The 23,998-nt window shown below is 45.8% G+C and overlaps 1 protein-coding gene across 1 annotated transcript in view; it reads left to right on the top strand.

Annotated features, from left to right (window-relative positions):
- Positions 1-23,998, top strand: part of LOC112300587 (polycystin-1-like protein 2) — an 83,059-nt gene that overhangs the window by 37,501 nt on the left and 21,560 nt on the right. The window contains 10 exon segments of the mRNA XM_071219944.1: positions 215-370; positions 3,042-3,264; positions 3,812-4,005; positions 8,405-8,647; positions 10,896-10,997; positions 13,244-13,422; positions 15,050-15,196; positions 17,474-17,673; positions 18,341-18,558; positions 19,226-19,437. Coding sequence (XP_071076045.1) covers positions 215-370; positions 3,042-3,264; positions 3,812-4,005; positions 8,405-8,647; positions 10,896-10,997; positions 13,244-13,422; positions 15,050-15,196; positions 17,474-17,673; positions 18,341-18,558; positions 19,226-19,437 — 1,874 coding nt within the window.

Below are 23,998 nucleotides of genomic sequence, written 5' to 3'. Positions count from 1 at the left end.
GTTCTCTGGGCCCAGCTTTCAGAAGCTACAGCCCTGATGTGCAGACACACACCAGGAAAACCAGCATTAGCTAAAGGCAGGGCCCCCAGTTTAGCCCTAAAGGCAAGGGCCACTTGTCCATCCCATCTTAGGAAACCTCATGACTTCACGTAGGAACCTCTTCACCTTCCAGCCTTGGGGCGCCTGGGCCAAAATTTCTTGTTCTTGGTTTCAGATGATGAGTTTCCCAAAGAGCCCTTTCCCAGCCCAAAGCCACTTTGATGTCAGTGGAAGCGTCGGTGGCCTCTCTCTGACCAGCCCAGGTAGACAGCTCATACCCATGAAAGAATCTGGGATCTGGGACATGAAGAATCTGTTGGAGAATACTGAGGTAGATGTTGGGAGTGCTGTCAGAAGTCAGGTGGTCCTTCTGTCTTCTCCGACTTGGTAGGGACTAAAAGTTGGTTGCCTATGAAAAAATATATATTAAGGAGGAGAATTATTAAAAATGACCCTATCTTAAACATTGTATTTTAACTTAAAACTATAAAAGTACATCATTATAAGTTTTGGTAAAGTTTCTTTAAATCTGTTGTTTGGAATTTTAATCATTTTCATTACATAGCATAGCCTCTGAAAGGCCCAGTTAGATTTTCTTTACAGTTAATGACAAATGTAAGCACACCACAGTGCCGTATGAATTCAGATTCTTTGGAGAGTTCAATGATTTTTTCTAATCCTTTACAGTTTTCTCATCAATGACTAATTCAATAACAATTTTTAGCAACTCATCTTTATTATCTTCTCAAAACATTCAACTTAAGTTTTTATGCAAATCATTCTTTTCACACTCCTACTTTGTCACTGTATGAAATACATGATTGAAATTGACCGTTAGAGTCACAAGCGCAATGGACATACTCAGGTATGGGCATAAGCAGGTCGGACGCAACTGCTCATTGGTGAGCATGCGCCTTGACTGGTAGGACAGAGCTGTCAGGATTACTGCAGAGATGTTGGAAGTTGGGTTCTCTAGCAGCAGGAGTTGAGAAAGAATTGTCAGTGGAAGATGCTTCCTCGAGATCAAATACCTGAGAAGAGCAAAGAGAGAAAACAGGATTGGGCAGAAGTCAGTAATTACAGAAGACTCTAATCCAGATCTCACACAGCCTCAGTCCAGAGGGAACTCTGCAGCAAGTATTAGCCATCTGGGTTATATGAATTGTGGTTGTTATTTTTTGTATCTTATGTTGTTTTGACGTTTTAAAAATCTTGCCAGTGGGGAGAGACTGTCCCTCCCAGGGCCAGCCAGTCCTTGGAGATAGCAAAGGGCTCATGCCTTTCACAGGCACACCAACTGATCCCGAGTCTCTACCCCAGCTATCCCCTTTATCTAATGCTCACATACCAAGCCAATATTCAACCTGGACCAAAATCACCCCAGGGCCAGGTAGCAGGCAATTAGAGACCACCCCTGTAGCCCAAGCCTGCCCAAATTATTCAAACTGGTCAATCCTAAATTGTTCACTCTGCCTGCATTCCTTCCCTTTGGAAACCCCAATAAAGGCCATGAGCTTGGGCTTTCCATCTCCATGTCAGCGTCTGCCTCCTGACCTGGCATCTCCCCTGTGGCCCTGTGTGGCATGGCAGGTCCCCTCTCCTCAGGAAATGTACATAACAAGTTCTTTAAGTGGTATTGACCTCTCCATGTCATCACTCAGTAGCTTCCATAAATTAAAATCCCAATGAGACAAGAGTATCCTCTATCAGACCAATATGTCTGGACCTTATGCCCTCCTCCTTGCTCAGTGACTGAATGCAGGTGGCCCCAGGAAGGGAAGCCCTGAGGACAGGCGAGTCTGCAGCCAAGATAGACCCTGAAGGACCTGGGGGCTGGAGCCTCTCTCCTGACCTCACTCCTTGGGACTGGGCAGCAGATCCTTCCTGGAAGGCAGAGCTGGGCAGTACATTGCTGCCTCTACCATAGAGGGCCACCAAGAGTAAACAGTGTACAATGGGCATAAATCAGTCTGTTTTAAAAAGGGAATGGAGAGTATTAGTTAATCTGCAGAGCTGATTAAGTGGAGAGAGGTTATGAGAAGTTCTGATGTAAGAATGATATAACAGAGTAATAGAAACTACTTTTGAGTGTTCTTGAGGGCACTTGGCTAAACATCTTATGTGCAATATCACTTTTAATACTCTCAATGAGTCTAGAGTCAATGTGTTCTATGGATGACAAGAAACTGAGGCTCAGAGTGGTTTGTTAATTGGCCAGAGATCCCAGAGCTAATATAGGGTAGAGTCAAGAACCAAACAGAGATCTCTCTGCCTCTATGACCTGTGCTCTAACTTACACGTACTTGATCAACACTTTCATCAACACCACCACTAGTTCACAGGGCACCTTTGTGTGAATTAGAAAAAGTCTCTGCTTTTTCTGTGCAGATGCAGCCCTGAGCTGGGGTGCACAGCTTGATGACCATGGTTAGTTGAATGAAGACCCCCAAGATGTCCATGTTCTCATCCCTGAGCCTGTGAATATGTCAAAAGGGACTTTGCAGATGTGACTTAAGGATCTTGAGTTATAGAGATGATCCTGGATTATCTAGGTGGGCCCAATGTCATTATAAGGTCCTTATAAATGGGAGGCAGAAGGGGAGTTGACTCCAGAAGAAAGGCAATTTGATTACAGAAGCAAGAGGGTGAGGCAATGGGAAGGAGCTATGAACCAAGGGGTGGAGGGGGTCTTCAGAAGTGGGAAAAGGCAAAGAAGTGAATCTCCCGAAGAGCCACTAGGAGGAACCAGCCCTGCTTGACTTTAGCCCTGTGAAACTGATTTTGAACTTCTGGCCTCCAGACCTATGAGATAAATGTGTTGTTTCAAGCCACCAAGTGTATGGACACTTGTTACAGGAGCTCTAGAAAACTAATAGAATGAGTGAAGCACAGAGTGGATTCCAGTTCCCCAGGTGCTTACCCTGCCCAGCTTTGTACAGCAGCCTTCATGCTAACTGCATTCCCATCCGGTACACCCTTGATTTGATTGTTTCTGATGACAGATCCTGATGCCCTGGATTTCAGAGGGACACAGCGAGCCAACTGTATTGAATCTGACCACTCCTGAAGCTCTGTGGGTGAACCTGACTTCAGTGGGGGCAGCTTTGGGGATCCAGCTGCACTGGAGACCTGGCATCCCACTCACACTCAGCCTGGGCTATGGCTACCACCCCAACGAGACCAGCTATGATGCCAAAGCTCACCTTCCACCAATGGCTGCTCCAGGTAGTCACATCAGGTCAGCTCCTCAAGCTGCTTCCTGGGAATGCGACCAGCTCAAAACTTGAGAATCAGAAGCCATAAGGGGAAAAAAAACCCACCTGCTACATTAAACACTTATTTTTGTTGTTAGTATTATTACTATTATTATTAAAAGGTGAGCACTAACTATATGCCCTGAACAAGCAGACAAGCACTTACAGAACTGACCTCATCGCAACCCTCACAACAACTCTCAGGGACGGGGACTATTGACATCTCCACTTTCCAGATAAAAACAGAGAGGTTGAGTAACTGTTCCCAAGTCACACACCCCAGAAGGGACAGAGTCAGAATTTGAGCCTTTGTCTGTCTGACTTGGCAGCTGTGCTCTGTACACCGCCCCGGGAGAGCCTCTTCTAAGCTCCTGGTCTTAGGAGGAGAGGGCACTCCTAGGACACTGGGGAGATCATCAAGGTGGGCTTCCCTGTGAAGTCACCTCAGTCTCTCTCTTCCATGATGTTAGCCCAGTCTCCCAAGGCTCCAGGCTGACCCTGAGCCCCCTTTCCTGCAGAGGGGCTGTCCACATGGATCCTGAGCCCAGAGGACCTGCATTTTGGAGAAGGTGTCTACTATCTGACTGTGATCCCTGAGTCTGACCTGGAGCCGACCCCGGGCAGAGACCTCACCTTTGGCATCACCACCTTCCTTTCCCATTGTGTGTTCTGGGATGAGGTCCAGAGGACTTGGGACAACTCCGGGTGCCAGGTAAGGAGAGGGAAATGAAGAACACAGAGCCGCTTGCTTGGGTGTGTTCCGCTCCTTTAGGGTCCTGTTTTATTGCCTCTTGGTGCTCCATCTTCAGCCCCTCCATGGGCCTTTGCATGTGTGCCTGGAGCCCAACACCCACTCAGGGAAGTTAACTCTTCCTTCAGATCCCACCTGGTGTCACTTCCCCCAGAAACTTGTCAATGCCCTGGTTCGGTCAGACTTCCTACAGTGAACTCACGGTACACAGGCCCGCATCCTCTATAGACTAAGCAGAGTGGTGGTTCTACACCCACTTAGGAGACCATTGAAAGATGTCTGTTCCCTCAGTGCACTGGGAGTCACATGGGACAGGGACAATGTGCTTTGCTCACCATTAGGAACAAATGAACACTGAACAAATGGACAAATGACTGGGAAGCCCTGCTGACTGGCTGTTGAGAGGGGCCAGAGTGTCGTTTCCAAGGAAATGAACTCACAGCTGAATCTTTTATTCTATGCCAGGTGCTGTGTTCCATGCTTTCTTTTGCTCTCTTACCAAAACTTCACATTAATTCTCTAAGACAGCTGGTATTCACATTTTACAGGTGGTAAAACAAAGGCTCAAGAAATCCAACTAACTTGCCCCAAATCCCTCACCCAGTAGGTAGAGGAGTGGGGGCTCAAACACAGGTCTGTCTGTTTCCAGAGAATAAGCCTTGGCAATATGGAGCACCGATTCTCCAGAGCCCAGCCAGTCTCACTGGGCCCCTGGATGGTATGTGGCTTTATTAATTGCAATCAAATCCTTGTCTCAGGTCAGCTCAGCTCTGCCCCGACGGAGGAAAAAACTGTGGCAGTGTCCTGGCAGTAGACATTGGCTTTGGGGCATCAGAAACCATCTCTGTGTCATCAGGGTCCCCCCTTCCCCTTTCCCTTGCCATTGTGCGTGCTATTCTCTCCCTGGAATCTTACTTACAACACCTGATAAATTCCTATTCACCCTTCAATCTCCCACTTCAATGCCTTCTTCCTTGGGGAGCCTCTCAGATGTCTGGAGTCTCCCTCTGTTGGATTCCCCAGCACTTTATACACTCCTCAAGAACAGCAACCTCCATATCTAATTGAAATTTATCGCACATCTGTCTCTACCTATGGGACTATAAATACCTTCCTTCATTTATTTTACAAATAGTCACCATGTGCCAGGCCAACTGGTGGGAATATAAAGGCGAGGAAAACCAGTGAGCTCTCAGTCTAGCAGAGGACACAGATAAGAAGCAAATGGCACACACGTCAAATGATGGCAGTCACAAGTAGTATAACAAGCCAGGTTGACACAGAGTCATGGAAGGGGACTCAGAGACAAGCTCCTTGAAGGTTTGTTTCTGCTGCAGCTGCAGCTTCCATGTCAACTCCTGCCCTGGCTTCCAGCTGCCACACAAAGGGAGTTCCCCAAAGCCCAGGAAGAGATGAGGGTGCACTGAGATGTCCAAGGCATAGCAGGTTGCCCACGCTTGCAGCACAGGCCTTTGTTCCTTGTGAACAAGACCCTGAGTGTGTTGTGACCTTCTACAGTCCGTGCTCCCAAAGCTGTCTGATCCCCATGTAGTTGGCCTAGTTCAAGCTGCCCTCAGATGCCCAAGGCTCAGAAAGTGGGATGGTGTAGGGGCGGGCAGCATGGGCTCTGACATTAGACAAACTTGGGTCCAATCCCACTTCATCGATTCTGGCAAGGTGACCTGGGATGAGTCACCCCACCTCTTTGAGCTTTCCCATCTGAAAATGAGCATAAAGGATACTTATAGTTGGGGTAGGACCTGGATGAGATTAGGGGTGTAAAGTACTTAGTGCGGTGTCTGGCACACAGTGAGCACTCCGTAGGTTACAGTGATTGCTATGTTAGCTGATCTGAGTGTAGAGAAGACAAAACTGTATATAAAATGGAAATCAAGGAAACAACGAACATGGGATTCCACATGGTGGTTGGGTTGGGGCAATCATGGGAACAGGTCAGGGAAGGACCACTTCACCAAATGTAAGTTATCAGAAAGTTCCTAGCTTTTCAGCAGAGTCGCGGGTTCTCAGGGGCTTATTACCTGAGTAAAAATATACACCTACTAATGCATACATAACATACATGAATGTGGAGTGTACAAAGGTTCTATGTGGAAGTGTGTTTACAGACTGAAAATTACATTAATCCAATAATGTGTACAAAGTGTGATATAGATATACTGAGATCATTGAGGACCATAAATAAATAAATGGGATCATCAAGTTTGCCTGGAAAATCACCAATGAATTCTCTAAATAGCTAAAGAATGTTCCAGATCTATGGACTATAGACCTTGTCATGCGATAAAGGCAGAATTATTGCAAGGGGTCTGAGAACCATATTCTCACTTGTATCTTTTCTCAAAGGATACTAAAGGCACAACCAGTGTTGCAAGGGGATGCACAGAATAATTTCCAATGTTCAGAGAAGCCCTCATGCTGGAGAAGGCTGAGAAAGCTGCTGCCCTCTCCTACCTCCCCACCAAGGTCTTAGTGAAAACCCAGGAGGGCGAAGATCTTAAGACATAAATCAAATCTGGTCCTGAGGCTCCCGGCACTGAGGTGGTCTTGTCACTGGCACCTGCTTGGGTTTCTTCTCTGGAACTAGCCCCACCCTTTCTGGGCGTGCCCAGTGTTCCCGTAAGCCCCACAGCTGCATGCCAAATGCTGCCTGGGATTGGGAAACAGTGAGAAAAACAACAGAGCAAACGCCGGGCTAAGACCTGTGTGAAACCCATCAATAAACAGTTGGTGCCATGCCTGTGTGGAGGGTCAGCCTTTGCTGGGTGGCTCATTTAAGGGAAAGGGGCCCTGGTTGGCTGGCTCAGTGAGTTAGAGGGTCATCCCGATATGCCAAGCTTGTGAGTTTGATCCCCAGTCAGGGCACATACAAGAACCAACCAATAAATGCATAAATAAGTGGAACAACAAGTTGATATTTCTCTCTATCTCTCAAAAATCAATACATAAAAAAAATTTAAGGGAAAGGGGGCATGTTTGAGATACGCCATGTTTCTCGTCACCAGGCATCGAGCACATCCGAGCTTTCTGCGTGTCAGTGTTTTCTGCTCCCTTCCACCTCACCACCTGTGGTGGAGCCTGGAATGAAAAGGTGGTGCTGCATTGTGGGGTTGAATTAAATCTTATTTACCCACGAAATAGCTCTGGGGGGAGATTTCAAGCTGGCTGAGGGCTTTAGGGAAGGCCTATTCCTAAGCGCAGGGTATAAATTAAGAGTGTAACAGAGGTCCCTGCCCTGGCCCTTTCCTGTCTCCCTGCCCCCAGCCTCATTGACCCATATTACATGGCTGCTTGCCCAAGCTCCATCCATATGCCTCGCCCCCCAGAGCCATACTGGGCCACTCTCATATCCAGAAGTGGACACACTAGTGGCCAGTCCACTACAGTCTGATGATTTTGAGGAAAAGGTCTGTGCAGGCCCCGGAAACAGGGAATTCTGAGGTTCTGAGTCTCCAAACCATGGTTTAGAAGTAGGAGGCTAGGGTGAGACAAATGAGGCATCTGAAGTGCAAAATTTAGGGAGGGGCTCATTCACAGGGTTACCCAAGGCCTTGCCCTAGTCCTGGCAGAGTGGTATGTGCTGTAGTGGGAGCGTCTCCTCAACCCCAACTCCTCACCCTGTGTACAGGGGCACAGCCCAAGGATAAGCTCAGGACAAGGGCTCCAGGTGCGTGGGTCTAAGGGGGAATCAAGTTTAGGGAGTACTTTCCTGGCACAAGCTTAGAATTAAACATTTGCCGTTCCTTTTTCTTTACATGGTTCCCCCAGTCTCGGTCTTCTTTTGCTCTTCAGTGTAAGATGACAGCTGGTCATCTTACACTTGCCTGAGCCTTAACGGGCTCCCAGGACTCAGGACTTTCAGTTTGAAAAGCAGGAAAGTCCCTGACAAACAGAGATGAACTGGTCACTCTGGATGTCCTCTCAGCACCTGGCCTGTTGCCTGGCCCAGAATTAGCATTTGACAAATAGCTGTACAGTAAATGAGCATCAGGTGGGACAATGGGCTGTAATGATGTACACCAAGGTGTGATGCGGTTCATTGTGGAGGGTGGGGGACAGAGGGGACCTTAGCTTTACCTGCAATACTCATCTAAAAAAGGCAAAGCAGACTGACAAGATGGACAGTTGCCCACTGAGAATGCAATGTGCAAAGATAATATTCCCCTTATTTTAAAATTATTTTTTAATTAAATTAAAAAACCCAAATGGAATCCAAAAGCTGGTCACATGACAGGCTCCCCAGTCCCTCCCCAGGACAATGTCCACTCCTCATTGTTCCCGCTGGGCTTGGGCAATTTAGGGGAATGCTCATATTTCCACCAGGGCCTCTTTCTGGCTGCAGGTGGGGCCACAGACCACCCACTCTCAGACACGCTGCCTCTGCAACCACCTTACCTTCTTTGGAAGCACATTCTTGGTGATGCCCAATGCCATTGATGTCCGCCAGACCAGGGAGCTCTTTGCCACCTTCAAGGACAACCCTGTGGTTGTGACCACCATGGGCTGTCTCTGCGTGGCCTACATGCTGGTGGTGATCTGGGCAAGGAGGGAGGATGCTCAGGATCAGGCCAGGTGAGATTGGATGGTCCTGGGGAATGGGAGGAGCAGGTGTGAGCCCTTGCGGGAGCTCCTGGGAATGGAGCCCAGATGGGGAGCCAAGAGACTAGTTGCAAATCTAGGCCTTGGCCCTTGGAGTCATCTCAGGCAAGCTGGCCCCCTAGACTCTTCATCTGTAAAAACGTCCTTTTTCATCACATTATCACAAGGATTATAATACTATTTATTGAGAATTTACTATATGCTAAGCCCCAAGACCACCCTCAAGTTCAATGATTTGCTAGGAGGACTCACAGAAATCAGAAAATCTGTTATACTCATGATTATGGTTTATTACAGTGAAAGGATACAGATTAAAATCAGGAAGGGAAGAGGCCATGAGAGATCAAGCGAGAGCTTCTGGTTGTCCTCTCCCAGTGGAGTCCTATGAGCAGACTTACCATTATTTCTCGTAGCAATGACATGTGACAATATATGCAAAATATCACCACGAAGAAAAGTTCACCTGAGCTTTGGTGTCTAGAGTTTAATTGGGGACCAGTCACGTAGGTATGGAGTGCCCACATGACTGACTTTCACTTCAGTCTCCAGCAAACCACCTCCACTCCCGCCCAGGAGTCAGACATGGCCCACAGCCCTCATCATAAATCACATTGTTAGCCTAGACTATCTGCTGTGGCCCAGGGCCCCAGGTATTCAAAGACACTCTTATAATGCTGGATCTTCTGAGGATTTATAAGTTATCTTTCAGGATCTGGCCAAGAGCCAGTCCTTTCTTTAAAACGTGCAGGGTTTGGACAACCTAAGCTTGTTGAGTTCATCCTTTACTGCACAATACCTGAGTCATCTTACAGAGGAGGCATCCAAGGATCAGAGAGCACAATTAACTGGTAGAAAGCCACCCTCCTGGGAGCCAGAACTCAAACCCAGAACTGCCTGACAATAAGACAGGTCTGATGGCAGAAATAAGATCAAACAACAAATTGCAACAAAGTTCTGATTACTTTTCCAATGTATGCTCCCCATCTGACACATAATAAGTCTTCAATAAATATTTGTGAATGTCTGAGTGAGCACATAACTGATGCAAGTACGCAGTCACAAAGCTCTGAAACATTCTCCATTCTGTCCTCCCTACATACACCACACCTCTCGGATGTTAAGACGATATGAAACGTAAGATAAATAGTTGCGGCATTTATGGTGCTGTCTGTGATTCACCCAAGGGATCAAACATTAATACTTTAAGTGCCTCAGCTGTAGGTTGGTTCCCACAAAGCAGACTCTGAGATGGAGTTGAGCATACAAGGTGTTTTTCAAGGAGTGTCTGGGATCAGCCCATGGGAAGGGAGGGAAGGAGACAGGATGAACAGAGGGAGAAGCTGAGCTGGAATGCAGCCTGCCGACAGTCCGGCTGGCCCCACGGGGAACTCTGGAGCTCCCAGAGTTGGGTTGAGATGCCCAGGTTTTGATCACACTCAGGCACCATGTCAAACTGCCACTGGACGTTGGCCTCCCCAGGAGGGTGCATGACCTCAACAGAGGCGGCTCTTGCATCGCTGACAACAGCACCTCAGCACTTGGGACAACAAGCCTTCGATTAACAGGAGATCTGGGCGGCTCATCACAGAGCCCCCTGCAGCCTCTGGCCAACTCCAGCTTTTTAAAATATTTTCATTTTTTGCTTAACTATCTTAACATTCACTCTTTTTAAATTCCCTTAGAGGCAGAATATGGTTATCAATGCTATGAGAAATTATACAGAAACAGAGTTTGGATCATTCACCAGATCAAACATCAAACATTCTCAGCTTAATAGCAAGTTCATTTCCAATTTGACTACTTAGGGTCATATTTAATAACGAATGCATTTTGTATTTTAATTTTATTTTTTTAAGATTTTATTTATTTTTAGAGAGAGGAAAAAGAGAGGGAGAGAAACACTGATCTACAAGAGAAACATCAATCTGTCGCCTCTTGCATGCGCCTGACTGGGAACCTGGCCCACAACCCAGGCCTGTGCCCTGTCCAGGAATCGAACCAGCAACTTTTTTTGCCTCTGGCTGGTGCTCAATCCACAGAGCCACACCAGCCAGGGCTGTACTTTTATTTTAAAAGTTTTAGTTTTCACTTGTTCTCACCCGATGGAACGAATAAACAGCACACATAATTTTCTTTCCTCCTTTTCTGGTCATGAATACCCGGCTCACTCTTGGCTGCTGGGCAATGGATAAACCCGCTGAGCAGAATCCTCCTAACTCAATCCTCCTGTCCAGGTGAAAGTCACAGTGCCAGAGGACAATGATCCCTTTGCCCAGTACCACTACCTGGTGACAGTCTACACTGGACACCGGAGAGGGGCAGCTACTTCCTCGAAGGTACCTGACCATGAAAGATCCCTCGGTCAGTCACCATGTCCCACCCAGTGAAGTGCTTGCCAGTTCATTGTTGGTTAATTTAGCACAGTGGGTTTGGTGCTATAGGTTTTTTAAAATTTCTTGCTTTTTGTTTTTTTTTAATAGGAAAGAATTCTTTTGTCAAACAGAATATCACCCTAAGCCCCAATATTTAAAAAGAAAAAGAAGGAGTTAATGGAGAGTTGGGGTCTAGCACAACACCACTTGTCATCTCTCTTGCCCCTATCAAGAATAACTCAGACAGTTAGTTGGTTACCTGCATGCAAATTTTGCTCAAATGTGAAGAACAGTTTGTAAATTGATCAGTAAATAAAGGAAAAGTAGAATTTATAAGAGAGGTGAGAAAGAAAAGAGAAAAAAATGCCCACCATTTGAAAACAATGAGTCTTAATTTACATTTTTTAGGTAAACTGATTAGCTGGCATCTAGCTAAGAGGTTACACTGAGTCATTTGTCCTTGAAGAAGCTAGTAAAGAAACGATTTCACTTATTTATGTGTTCTCTGAAATCCCTGAACATTTAGCTGTGGGGCATAGAGCAGGTTGTCTCCATAATGCCTCGGCATCTTCGGTTAAGTCTGCCCTGTACCATATCCCGCATCAGAATGCATATTCCTTGCAGCAGCCTCCATGGTTCCTTTACTGAGACTGAGGGCTCCAAGGAACACAGTTTAAGAACCACTAGCATTCTGTATACCTTCCTGGGAAAACCTCCATTGTTTTTTCAAAAATGACATTAGGCTTTATTAGAGCACAGCATTGAGTGGTTTACTTTATTTTTAATCTTGTTATTTTTATTTATGTACATATTTGTTATATTTTTAGAAATTGCTTTATTTTTATTTATTGCTATGTCTTAAGTCTTCACCCAGATGTCAAAACAGAGTAATTGCCAGTAACTTCTTGTTAAATAAATGTAGGAATCAATTTCATCCATCAAATGAAACAGCCATTTCACTTCTGTTTGGCACTGAAGAGTTACCCTTCACAGGAAGTAAAACTTGTGATGCACAGGCCATTTCTCTTCATGGACAGTCGTCACATTTCAATCTGATATTGTTTTAGTTTGATTTCCCCTAGCCAGTGGTTCTCGACTAGGGGCGATGCTGCCCTGGGCAGACAGGTGGTAATATTGGAAGCATTTTTGGTTGTCAACAATTGGGAAGATGCTACTGGTATCTAGGGGGTAGAGGCCATGGATGCCGCTAAACATCATACAATGCATAGAACAGCCCCCAGAGCAAGAAATTATCCAGTCTAGAATGTCTATAGTGGAGAAATCCTCTTGTAGAAGCAGACTCTGAAACAAGGATTCAAGTATAAGTAGTTGACTTGAGAGGGAATCCTAGGATGCCCCAGCAGGGGAATGGGAAGCAGACAGGGAAGGGAAGAAACCAATAAAGAGTGTATTATTAACCTGTTACCCTTCTGGGAAACTGGAGTCTAATTCCACTTAGGGAATGTGGCCAGCAGAGAGCTTAGGGAGCTGGGGTACTTATGCACCAATCCCATCAGTCACTGATGGAGGCTGACTTTCAGGGGCCATTCATTATCTGGCACTTTCTGGCCTGCTACTCTAACAGCCAACAGAACGACTGGGGAAAGAGACACAGCTGCCAGGAGTTGCATGTGAGCTCAGGGAGTACTGCAGCGATGACGCTGATATTGTCCACGGAGCATAGGTAGCATCTATTGCAGCTCTTTTTAGCTCAGAAAGTCATGCCCATTAGCATCACCTTTTTAGCTTCAGAAAAACACAGACTCTTGGGCCCTGTACCAATATTCTTACCTGGTAGGTGTGGAGCAGGACCTGGGAATATGTATTTTCAACACACTGGGTTCTCATTCATTCATGTCTCAGTGCCAGGCCCTCTGCAGACACTGGGAACATAATCCGTAGGGGGGAAACCAGTTCCTGCTCTACAGCCCTTATAAATAAATACATGGGAAGTTTGAAAAGACCACCAGGAAGCATTTTATGAGTAAAACTCATCTTAAAGTCATGAATGCAGATAGTGTCACCCCATATCTTCATACAGCTAAAAAATAACCAGGCAGGTCTAAGATGGGAGGAGAGGAGAGGGAAAAAGGGCTATGCTTTGTAGATTTTCGTTGCCTTTTTTTTTGGACACTTTTTTGGACAATGAAATACACCCAGGGGGCTTGGTTACCATGTGGTGTTGGCCACTCCTTGTCTCTGGATTTCAGATGACTATCACCCTATATGGTCTGGATGGAGAGAGTGAGCCCCACCACCTGTCAGACCCTGACATCCTGGTTTTTGAATGAGGAGGAGTGGATGTCTTCTTACTCTCCACCCTGTTCCCTCTGGGAGAACTGAGGAGCCTGCGGCTGTGGCATGACAACTCAGGGGGCCAGCCATCCTGGTGAGTCAGGGGTGAAGAAACCACAACAACCTACTAAGCCCTAGGCTAGGGCTGGGCACTGTGCATTTTCTGCCCTGCTGATCCTCACAAGCCTCTGCAAGACACATAGAATGGATCCCTATTTCACAGATAAGGAAACTGAGGGTCAGACAGGACCACCGGTCACAGGTTAAATTAGTATCTAGGAGTGAAACTAGAAGTTGCAGCCCTGGGGTCCAGTGTAGCTCTACCCTTGGCACTTTTGCAGCATCAACCTATCATTTAACTCGTTCTTGTTTCACTATCTGTAAAAGGAGGACAAGTGCCTATCATGAAGAAAAACCCTGCCCCAGTAAGAGGAGACTAAAGGAGACACTGAGCTGATTTTCTGGTAGAAGAAGGTGCAGCTGCTGAACACTAAGCTAAGGCCATCTTCACGATGACTCTCAGGGACAAGTACTGTTATTATTCTCATTTAGGTGGGAAAATCTAAGCTCAGGGAAAATGAGTGACTTGTGCAAAGTCACACAACTGGCAAGCTCAGAGCAAACACTCCTCCCCATTCTGCTGAGGTCAAAGCTAGTGACCCAGATGAGTTTCCAGCCTAACCACCCATCAGCAGCTGGCAGCTTTAGAAAAACACAGCATTTATATTGATGTCTTTGATTTACCTAAGGGATTAAACATTAATACTTTAAGTGCCTCAGCTGCAGGGTGGTTTGAAGCAGACTCTGAGTTGGAGTTGAGCTTGCAGGGTGTTTATCAAGGAGTATCTGGGGTCAGCCTCTGGGAAGGGAGAGAAGGAAGCAGGATGAGCACTGGGAGAAGAGTTTCAATGCAGCCCAATAACAGCCTGGTTGACCCCCACCCCCACCCAGGGAGCTCTGAAGCTGTCCCTAGTTGGATTGAGATGCCCAGATCTTGGTCACGCCCAGGCACTGCACCCACCAGTCACTGGATGTCATCCTCCCCAGAAGGGTGTGTGACCTCCAAAGATGCCTGACAGGGCTGTCCTCCCAGAAATGAGAAAATGCATGTTAAGAGCCTCCTAGTATAATCCTCATTATGCAGTAAGTGCTCAATAAAGAGCAGCTACTGATATCATTACTATTCTTATTGGTTGTAAGGCAACAGGGGAATTGGCTGCTCCTGAATCTGACATCCAAGCAGAGGCAAGATGACTTCATTTCTTTCCCAGGCTTCAAACACCTAACTCGAAGGCCTGAGTCCCAGATACATGGTAGGCTCATTCTCTGGGTAGAAGCCTGCAGGAGGATCAAATTTTGTGTACTTATGTTTGCACCTCCCTGAACATACACATTTAGACAACTTGGCTTTCCTCACTTGTATCAGGATGCTGGCTCTGCACTTGCTGCCCCATGTCGAGGTTAAAAGTTTCACAATACACCCTCTTGCAGCATATCTGTGAAAACGGGGCAGCCTTAAACAGCTGAGCTCCCCACGTGAAGCCAAATTCACCCACGGATCATGACATTTTGACCAAGGCACCAAGAACAGTGCAGAAAAATAGTCTCTCTTCATAAGAGCTCTTGTCCTTGGGCTCAGGTTTGCAAAGGTGTCACCTTAGTGGTGTCAAAGAAGTCTTATCCCCTGACCTTGTCCTCAAAAGTGTGGGTCCTTTCTCCAGGTACATAAGCCGGGTGCTGGTGCATGACCTGGTGATGGACCGGAAGTGGTATTTCCTCTGCATCTCATGGCTATCCATCGATGTCGGAGACTGTGTCCTTGACAAAGTATTTCCAGTGGCCACAGAGCAGGACAGGAAACAATTCAGGTACTCTTTTTTTTTCACTTTAAGCAAACACACTTTACTTTTTCTTTCATTTCTAGGGAAGTTGCATTACAATCCAGTCACAGCCAAATAAAAACACATTTGAGCTATCAGGACTGGGTAGCTTTGAGTGTGTGACATTAATGACCAATCAGTTTTTCTTGTCGGGACTGCAAGGCCCTGGAGGGACATGGACCCTCCAAGACAGAATCTTCAAGGTGGTGGAAATCATTAAAATGGTTATGCATATTTCCTTCTGAATGTCACAGAATAATATTTTTGAATGATTTGAATGGTGATTCAATGTCTGGTCATTTGGGGTCTCTTCTTCATGTTATTTTACACTAGTTGGATTTTTCAGCACTTGTCTAACTTGGCTTTACTTTCTTCCATGTTTGTCTCCAAACACATACAAGCAAGTACAAATGTACATACATATATAACACTATAGATTGTTGTTTATTTTATCTCCTTTAAAATATATTGCCTTTTTTCTTTAACGGTATGATATGAACATCCTTCCAGAAGTGTAGTATGTTTAGATCAAATTTTTCCTTATTGGCCGTATAATGTTCCGTAGAATGAATATCCCATAACTTATTCAACCATTCTCTTATCAATGGACATTAAGTCTGTTTCCAATATTTAAAAATCAAGAGATTTCACCAAAAAAATGGCAAGTATGGAAATGCTGAGCCAGTATTCCTACATGACACCAAAATGCTGAAGCTGACTACCAGCATTCCTTTTATAGGGACCATATGCTCTCCAGTTTACCACAGTCCTCACCATTCCCTATTACATGGCTTCTAACCCACTTCACTCATTTACTTGACTTATTTATATTTATCTGGGCACCGTTAAGCATCTGAATTTACTTTACTAAAGTGAGCTCTACTTCAAATGACTTTTGAGGTAGGTTTTAAAAAAATCTGTTTCCAGTGCATTTACTAAATCTGACTTTTCCTCCCAGCTGCCAGTGTGAGCAGCAGCTCAACCTCCAAGGGAGAAAAAGTCTGAATCAGAGAGACTTGGACCCCAAGAGAGGTAAAACAAAGACATGAGATCGACTGCAAAGTCCCATATGCCCATTATTGATTTATTGCATTACCTTGGATAAGTCCCTCATGTCTCCAGGTCTCAGCTTCCACATCTGAAAAAGAAGTTGTTCAATGTGCCTACTCCAAAAGGAATCTGTGCAGGTCCCATGAAATGATGTATAAAATGCTTAGTACAGTGAGTGGCTCAGAGTAAAAGCCCATTTATAGGAGCAGATACTATCCTCCAATTATATCAAAACATGTATGCCTGAAAACTAGACAAGGAGCTCTCTAAAGGCAGGACAGTGTCATTCCTCCATGAATCCCTGGGGCCCAACAGAGCACCTGGGTCACCAAATACTTGTTAGATGAATAGAACAACCATGTGGACAATCACTGTTGGCAACTGACCTCTCTCTTTATGTACCTTTATTCTGAGTCCAAGCCACTCACACACGCCAGAGTGACAGTCCAAGTATTGTACAACCCTGGAGAGCGCTGGTATTGGGCAGTAAGAACAGAGCCAGCTGGGAATATCAGTTCTGCACGCTCTCAGGGAGACCAGTCTTCACCCATGCCCATCTCCTTAAAGCCCGTCCTTCTCTTGGGCCCTTGAAGAGCTGCTGTGATTAAACTACATTGTATTCATAGAGATACAATACGGATTAAGGAGAATGTGGTACCATTTTCAGGGGCCCTGTCTTGTCAATTTTTATTCTCTCAAACCGAGTCTGAACCCAGAACCTGGAATTTTTCACCACCATCTTTTAATGCTCTAGTTATAACAAGTTTAATATCATAGTTTTATTATTACTTTAAAACTATAACAAAAGTAATAATTGCTAACACTGATGAACACTCACCTATATACCAGCTACTCTGCCAAATGCTTTCCAAAAATTATAACTTTTAATTCTTTCAACAATCTAGTGAGGCAGGTTCTATTATTACCCTCATTTTACAGATGAGTTAATTGAGATGCAAGGAGTAAAGTGACTTGCCCGAGGTCACACAGCTAGTAAGAGGCCAGTCTAGGATTCCAACCCACTCTGTACAGAGTCCCCATCATTAACTCTAAGTGATTCTGCCATGAGGCTGTATTTCTTTTACAACAGAAAAATAGATGATAAATCTTAAAAACAAATCCTACTCTCTCATCCCAAGATTGTTCCAAAGAGACCAGTCTTCTCCCATTCCCATCTCCTTACATACCAGTCCCTCTCTCCCTGCCTGTCCACAGACACCTGTTTTTCATGAAGACCTCCATGGGCTTCCAGGATGGACACATTGGGTATTCTGTCTTCAGCTGCTCAGCCCGGAGCAACTTCTACCATGTCCAGAGGGTGTCCTGCTGCTTCTCTCTGCTCCTTTGCACCATGCTGACCAGCATCATGTTCTGGGGTGTCCCCAAGGACTCGGCTGAGCAAAAAATGGACTTGGGTAATTCCCATTGTCATGGGAATCAGGGCTAATGACTGATGGCTGAGCTGTCACTGTCCCAGAAATGCCACGTAATTCCAGAGCTCCCAAGAACACCCTCAGTTTGAGTAATTCACTAGAATGGCTCACAGAAGTCTGGAACACCATTATACTCATACTTATGACAAATTAAAAAAATACAGATTAAAACCAGGAAAGGGAAGAGGTACATGGGGCAGGGTCCAGGAAGGACCAACTGTGGAGCTCCCAGTTGTCTCCGCCCAGTGGAGTGGTAGACAGTGCTCACTCCTGACAATGACATGGGACAACACACACAGAGTGTTGCCATCCAGGATGCTCACCCAAGCCTTGGTGTCCAGAGTTTTTATCAGGGCTTGCTCACATACACGTGGCTGACCCCCTGAACGGCTGACCTAAGCCTCCGGTCCCTGCAGAGGCTGAGGTAATACCGTGTGGCCAAGGTCCCCCCATAAGTCACACCACTAGGTTGGACTATACAGTGTGGCCTAGCATCCCCTATAAACAAAGCTGTACCTACAAGGCAGGACACCCCAAGGGCTTAGAGGCCACTTCTCAGGAGCCACTCAAGGGCTAGACCTCTCCTTGGGCAAGATTAATCCTTACTGCACAGCTACCTCCACTGAGCCTTTCCCTCCCTCTGCCCCAGGTAAAATTGAATTCACTTGGCAGGAAGTGCTGACTGGACTGGAGAGCTCTCTCCTCATGTTCCCCATCAACCTCCTGATTGTTCAGATCTTTAGAAACACCCGTCCTCGGGTCACTAAGGAGCAGAACACTGGGAAGTGGGACAGGGGGTCTCCCAGCCCAGCTCCCTCACCACAGCCCATGGAGGATGGCCTTCTGACCCCTGAAGCAGTAACTAAAGTGTGTCCTCAACCTTGGTGGTATGGGAGGTGCTCCAGCCTGGGAAGAAGTGGGGGTGAGGACTAAGGCTCGGGGCCTGACAACCCCATGTTGTCTCACAGCAACAGTCATCACGATTCATTAGCTGCGCACACATGCACACACACATGTAGACCTACACATGTATGCACACACCTACAGAAATACACACACCTACAAACATGTACACACACATGCACACATGTTCACACATCCACACACCCTCACAAGCATGCACATATATACAAATTTACAAATGTTTACACACATGTGCACACACAACACCTACTACACACATGCATACATACACACTTTTGGGGCACCTACTATGTACAAAATGTTATACCTTTATTATAGATCACAGACTGGAAGCCTGTTGAAGGAACTGCACTGATGCACTCAATAACCGTTTATTGAGCACCTACTATGTGCTACATTCTGAGGAATATAGCCTGGAATGCATCAGTTCAAATCGAGGGATTTTATAGCTGACAAATGGAAGCTCAGAATGGCCCAACATCAAGTCTCAGTGGGCAGAGCTGGGACTCAAACCCAGATTGTCCAGCCCCAAGGCGAATGCTATTGACCACTTGGCTGTCCCCCTTACCTATAGCTTATACCCCCTTATCCTACCTGGTTTGATTTGCAGGATATGTGGAGACTTGTCAGATCCCTGTTGAAAGCTTTAAAGGTGCCATCCCGTGCCTTGGGCTGGGACTTGATGGACATCAACCAACTTCTGGCCTTGCTGGAAGACGTTATCTGTCTGCAGAACATGGCAGGGCAGATGTTCTGGGAAGAAGCCAGAGAGACAGAGGACGTGTTAACATTCACTCTTGGGTCAGTAAAAGTGAAAGGTAAGTCCTGATGTTTCTGTGCTGACAGGGGGCATGTTGGAGCCAGAGGGAGACAGGACTGAGGGCATGTCTATATCACTAAGGGGTCAAGAAGTCCTACCCGAGTCTCTCACCAGCCATCACTCTAACCACTCACCACTGTCTCCCAGTACCATAGGCACCCTGCTCTCCTCCTCGCAATGCCGAGCTCCCTGCCCACTAAAGGCCTTCACACATGCTGGTCCTTTAATCTAGATTGTTCTTTCTCCTCTCCTCACTTGGCTAACTCCTACTAAGCCTATGGTCTGGGTTTAAGCATCCCTTCCTCAGAGGAGTACCCCAAGTCCCAGCCCACAGCAGGGTTTCCAGCCACATGCTCTTAGCCCTGAAGCTTCTCTTACATTGCTTTCACACTGCTTGTTGCCAAATTACAAATTGTGTGAAGTGATGTTTAAAGCCTGCGCCATCCCTCCTAGAACATGAGCTATGTGAGGTGGGAGCCATCTGACCATCTTGTTTCTGCTGATTCCCCAGTGTCTGGCCCCATGCAACGCACAGAAAGCCTGCAACAAACATGCATGGGATGACCTCAACATAAGAGGTCACTATGGAATGCACGGCAAAAAGGCATGTTCTTCTCCTGTATTTAGTTAAGATGAGCACTGGCCAGCCTGATAACTTGGGCCACTCAAAAGGACCGTGTCTGGGTACTGGCTCTGCCGTTAATGAGCTGTGTATCCTTGGACAAGTTAATTCAGTTCTCTGTGATTTAGTGTCTTTTTCTGTAAAGTACTTGGGCGATGCAAAGTCAAACCAGACCCATCTCCAAATGTGTGGGCAGGACACAGATGATGCATATGGCAACAAAAATACATTAAAGAACATTGAATCACTGAGTGAAAAAGTTATTCCTTTCCACTCTCTTCCAGTCCTTCTGATTAGGTCAAGGAAAAGGTCTTGGTTTGGTACTATTGTGTCTTTAACACCTCTTTAACACTGCTAGTGTCTGCTTGGCAGAGAGAGAGCAGGTCTCAGCCTCAGAGCCTTTTGAGACAATATTCACGTAGCATGTGGTAACGTGGTTTCATTTTTATTAAGTTCTTTATACTTAATAAATGTATAGCACATTATTTTGCTATATGTATGCCACATTAGTCTGGTTTGAATTAGTGTCTGACTTTCCTGTCCATCTTCCACCCACATCATTGCTGCCAGTGTTTACACAGGCCGTCTAATTCAACTCCCAAAAGTTCTACATCTGTGCTGTCCAATATGACAGCCACTCAGCACAGGTGGTTGTTTGAATTAAAATTAATTAAAATAATGGAAGTATGGATCCACCTAGCTCATTGGCTTGTTGCAAGGACTGAATTAGATCATAAGATACATGCAACACTTAGACCGCAGCCTGACACAAAGCAGGTATTTAGTAATTGGTGTTATGATTGGGAGTAATGACATCTTTCAGAGACATTGCCAGAAGACTTGCAACAGGAAGGCTGTTGATGCTACAGCCTTTAAGCTGAAGCTTCAGTGAGGGGATCCCAAGTCAGGAGAGTTTGGGAGGAAGCTTGGGTCAGAAGCAGGAGGAGCCGATGTTGTCCTAGGCCTTTACCAACATCTAGTCTGAGGCAGCCCTAGCCTTTTTCTCTTTCACTTCTCACTGGTGATTGGATAAGAATCATGGGGTGTGGTTGCCTCAGGGCCCTTACTGCCCCAGGGGAATGTGCCCCTGAGGGCCAGCTTCCCAGCTCAGGGTCCAGGGACCCAGGCTTGGCTGGTTCTGCCCAGTGAGGTCAGGTTTCCTTTAGAATGCACAAGAAATAGTGGAAATGTTGAATTTTTTTTTTGCAATAAATATGTATTACCCCTTTAAAGCAAAAAAAAAAGAAAAAAGAAATGAAAGAAAATCAAATAAAAAAACACTTTAAAAAGTATTTTTAGGAAACTGAAATCTGAACAAACCAACTGTAGAGATAATAGGGTGAAATTTGACCACTGCCTAGATATTTGATGCTATTAAGGGATAATCATTAATCATTTTAAATATTAATAATGACATCCTGGTTTTTGTTTTTAAAGAGATCTTACCTTTACCCTGGCTTGGTGGCTCAGCTGGTTGGAGCATTGTCCCGTACATGAAAAGACTGCGGGTTTGATTCCCAGTTAGGGCGCAAACCTAGGTTGCTGGTTCAGTCCCTGGTCATGTGGGAGGCAACATATCAATGTTTCTTTCTCCCACTGCTGTCTCTCTCAAATCAATAGGCATATTCTCAGGTAAGGATTAAAAAAGAGAGAGAGAAAGACCCTTCTTCTATAGAAACATATTACAATATTTAGAGATGTGACATGAGGCTTAGAATTTGCTTCTAAATAACCCACATGGAGAGAGTTGATGAAGTACAGGTGAAACAGGAATGGCCACGAGTTGGTAATTTCGAGCAATGGGTATGTGCAGTTCATCTCACCATTCTCTCTACTTTTGTAACTTTAAAAATTTTCATAATTAAAAAAAGTTAAAAACAAAGGATTAAGACTGACCATCTTTGGCACCAGGCGAACCTGGGTTCAAATTCAAATCTCATGCATATTAAAATATTTGCAGATGAGCCCTGGCTGGTGTGGCTCAGAGGATAGCGTGCTGACCTGCGAAGCAGAGTTCCCAATTGATTCCCAGTCAGGGCATAAGCCTGGGTTGCAGGCCAGGTCCCCCCAGTGGAGGGGAGGGGGCGCTCTAGAGGCAACCATGCATTGATGTTTCTCTCTCTTTCTACCTCTCTTCTCCTCTCTCTAAAAATAAATAAATAAATAAAATTTTAAAAATTAAAATATTTGCGAATGAGATAACACTGTGCCTGAGATTTGCTTTAAGGTATTCCAGGAAAAGAAAAAGTTGAGGGCAGAGTAAAATAAGATTGCAAAATGTTGGTAACTGTTATGGCAGGGTGATAGTTATATTATTTTCTTCTCTTCTGTTTATGTGTAAGGAAATTTTGAAAATGCTCTTGATAACACCTTAAATGGGGAACAGTCAAACCCTAACTGGCTGAATGAGTCTAGTACCTTATCCCATCTTTCTGGACCTCAGTTTTCTTGTGGCTTGGCACACAGTAAGTGCTCGATGTAAAAAAGTTATTACTAACACTATTGTTTTAGTGTTATTAACTAACACCATTGTTTTATTTTACATTATTTTTTATTGTAGTTTTTCCTTTATCATTTATTCCTGAAGCAGGGTGCAGCCAAGAGGAGGGCCCCAAGAAGGGATTTGTAATGGGGTCCAGGACTCGGGGTGTCCAGGAAATATTAGAAAAATGTATGTAGGATGTCCTCACCCCCACAGGCCTGAGCCAGGGGGAATGGGACACATGGAACAGGGCCATTCAGAGCTGTTTTGGGTAGCAAGAGCTTTGCAGCTAACCCCTGGCACAGTCATTTAACATATCTATAACCTTTAACTGGTTTCATAGATATGTTAAATAGCTGTGGCCATGCTTTGAGCCAGGGCGATGGGCGTGACTTCCACCCAAGATGGGACTGGGAAGCAACTCCCTCTGGTTACAGGGCCTGCGTGAGAGCTTGGAGAGGATTGGCTCCACACCATGGGGCCACACCTGCCCAGACTTACTATGGCAGCCCAGAAAAGCTGGAAGAATACGGGGATGCTGGCAGGTGTAACTGACTGTAGGAGGAGTCAGAAATGGGGCTGCAAAGGAAGATGGGCACTGGGATTTAAACCTAGGCGCGGCAGCCATAGAAGAGGGGAGGACCACAAGGTTTTGGGGGAGAAAAGAGGAGACCACACGGCTCCAAAGTAAATGGGGAGGAGACCATGTGGCTCTGAAGGAAAGAGGAGACCACGTGGCTCCAAAGAAAATGGGGAGGAGACCATGCGGCTCTGAAGGAAGGAGTAGACCACGAGGCTCTGAAGTAAATGGGAGAACCACGAGGCTCTGAAGCAAGTAGATAGATAGAGGTCCATGTGGTTCTGAAGTGGGGAAAAGGACCACGCGGTTCTGAAGGAGAGTAGAGAGGACCACGAGGTTTTGGAGTGCTTCTTCTTGCCACGCGGCTTAGGCAGCAGGAGAGACTTTGCAGCCATAGAGAAAGGGGAGAGAGGACTCTTGCTGGTGGGCCATGAGAAGGTGCCACATGGCTTTGGATTAACTGGAGATTGCAGTAGCCACACAGCTGATGGTGCCGGGAGCCTGAATCACGGACTTCTACTTCTTTTCCTGAGACACGGTACCCCGGACTGGGCACAGGGAGAGGGAAGGACTGTGCATCTGTGAGTATTCTAAAGGACTTTAGTATCTTATTGAAGACATTAGGTCATTATTCTAAGTTTGTGTAACTTTTAAATAAACAATTCCTTTCCTTTTCACCAGTCTCTGGCATTGAGAGACGTCTTTCCTCTGGCGGCAGGCATTGCGAACCTAGCAGGTGGGCGTGGGGGAAGGAACCTCCAGAGACAGAAAGGGGGAATCCTTTCTGTAATAATTTATCGTGAAGGAACCACCCCCTCCCTTTGCTCTGTAACATTCCCACCATAACACTCTTCCATCTCCACCCACCAACACTATTGC

This window comes from Desmodus rotundus, chromosome 12 (assembly GCF_022682495.2).
Source record: "Desmodus rotundus isolate HL8 chromosome 12, HLdesRot8A.1, whole genome shotgun sequence".
Taxonomy (NCBI): domain Eukaryota; kingdom Metazoa; phylum Chordata; class Mammalia; order Chiroptera; family Phyllostomidae; genus Desmodus; species Desmodus rotundus.
The sequence above is the reverse complement of the archived record's forward strand: the minus strand, read 5'-3'. Positions and strand labels throughout refer to the sequence as shown.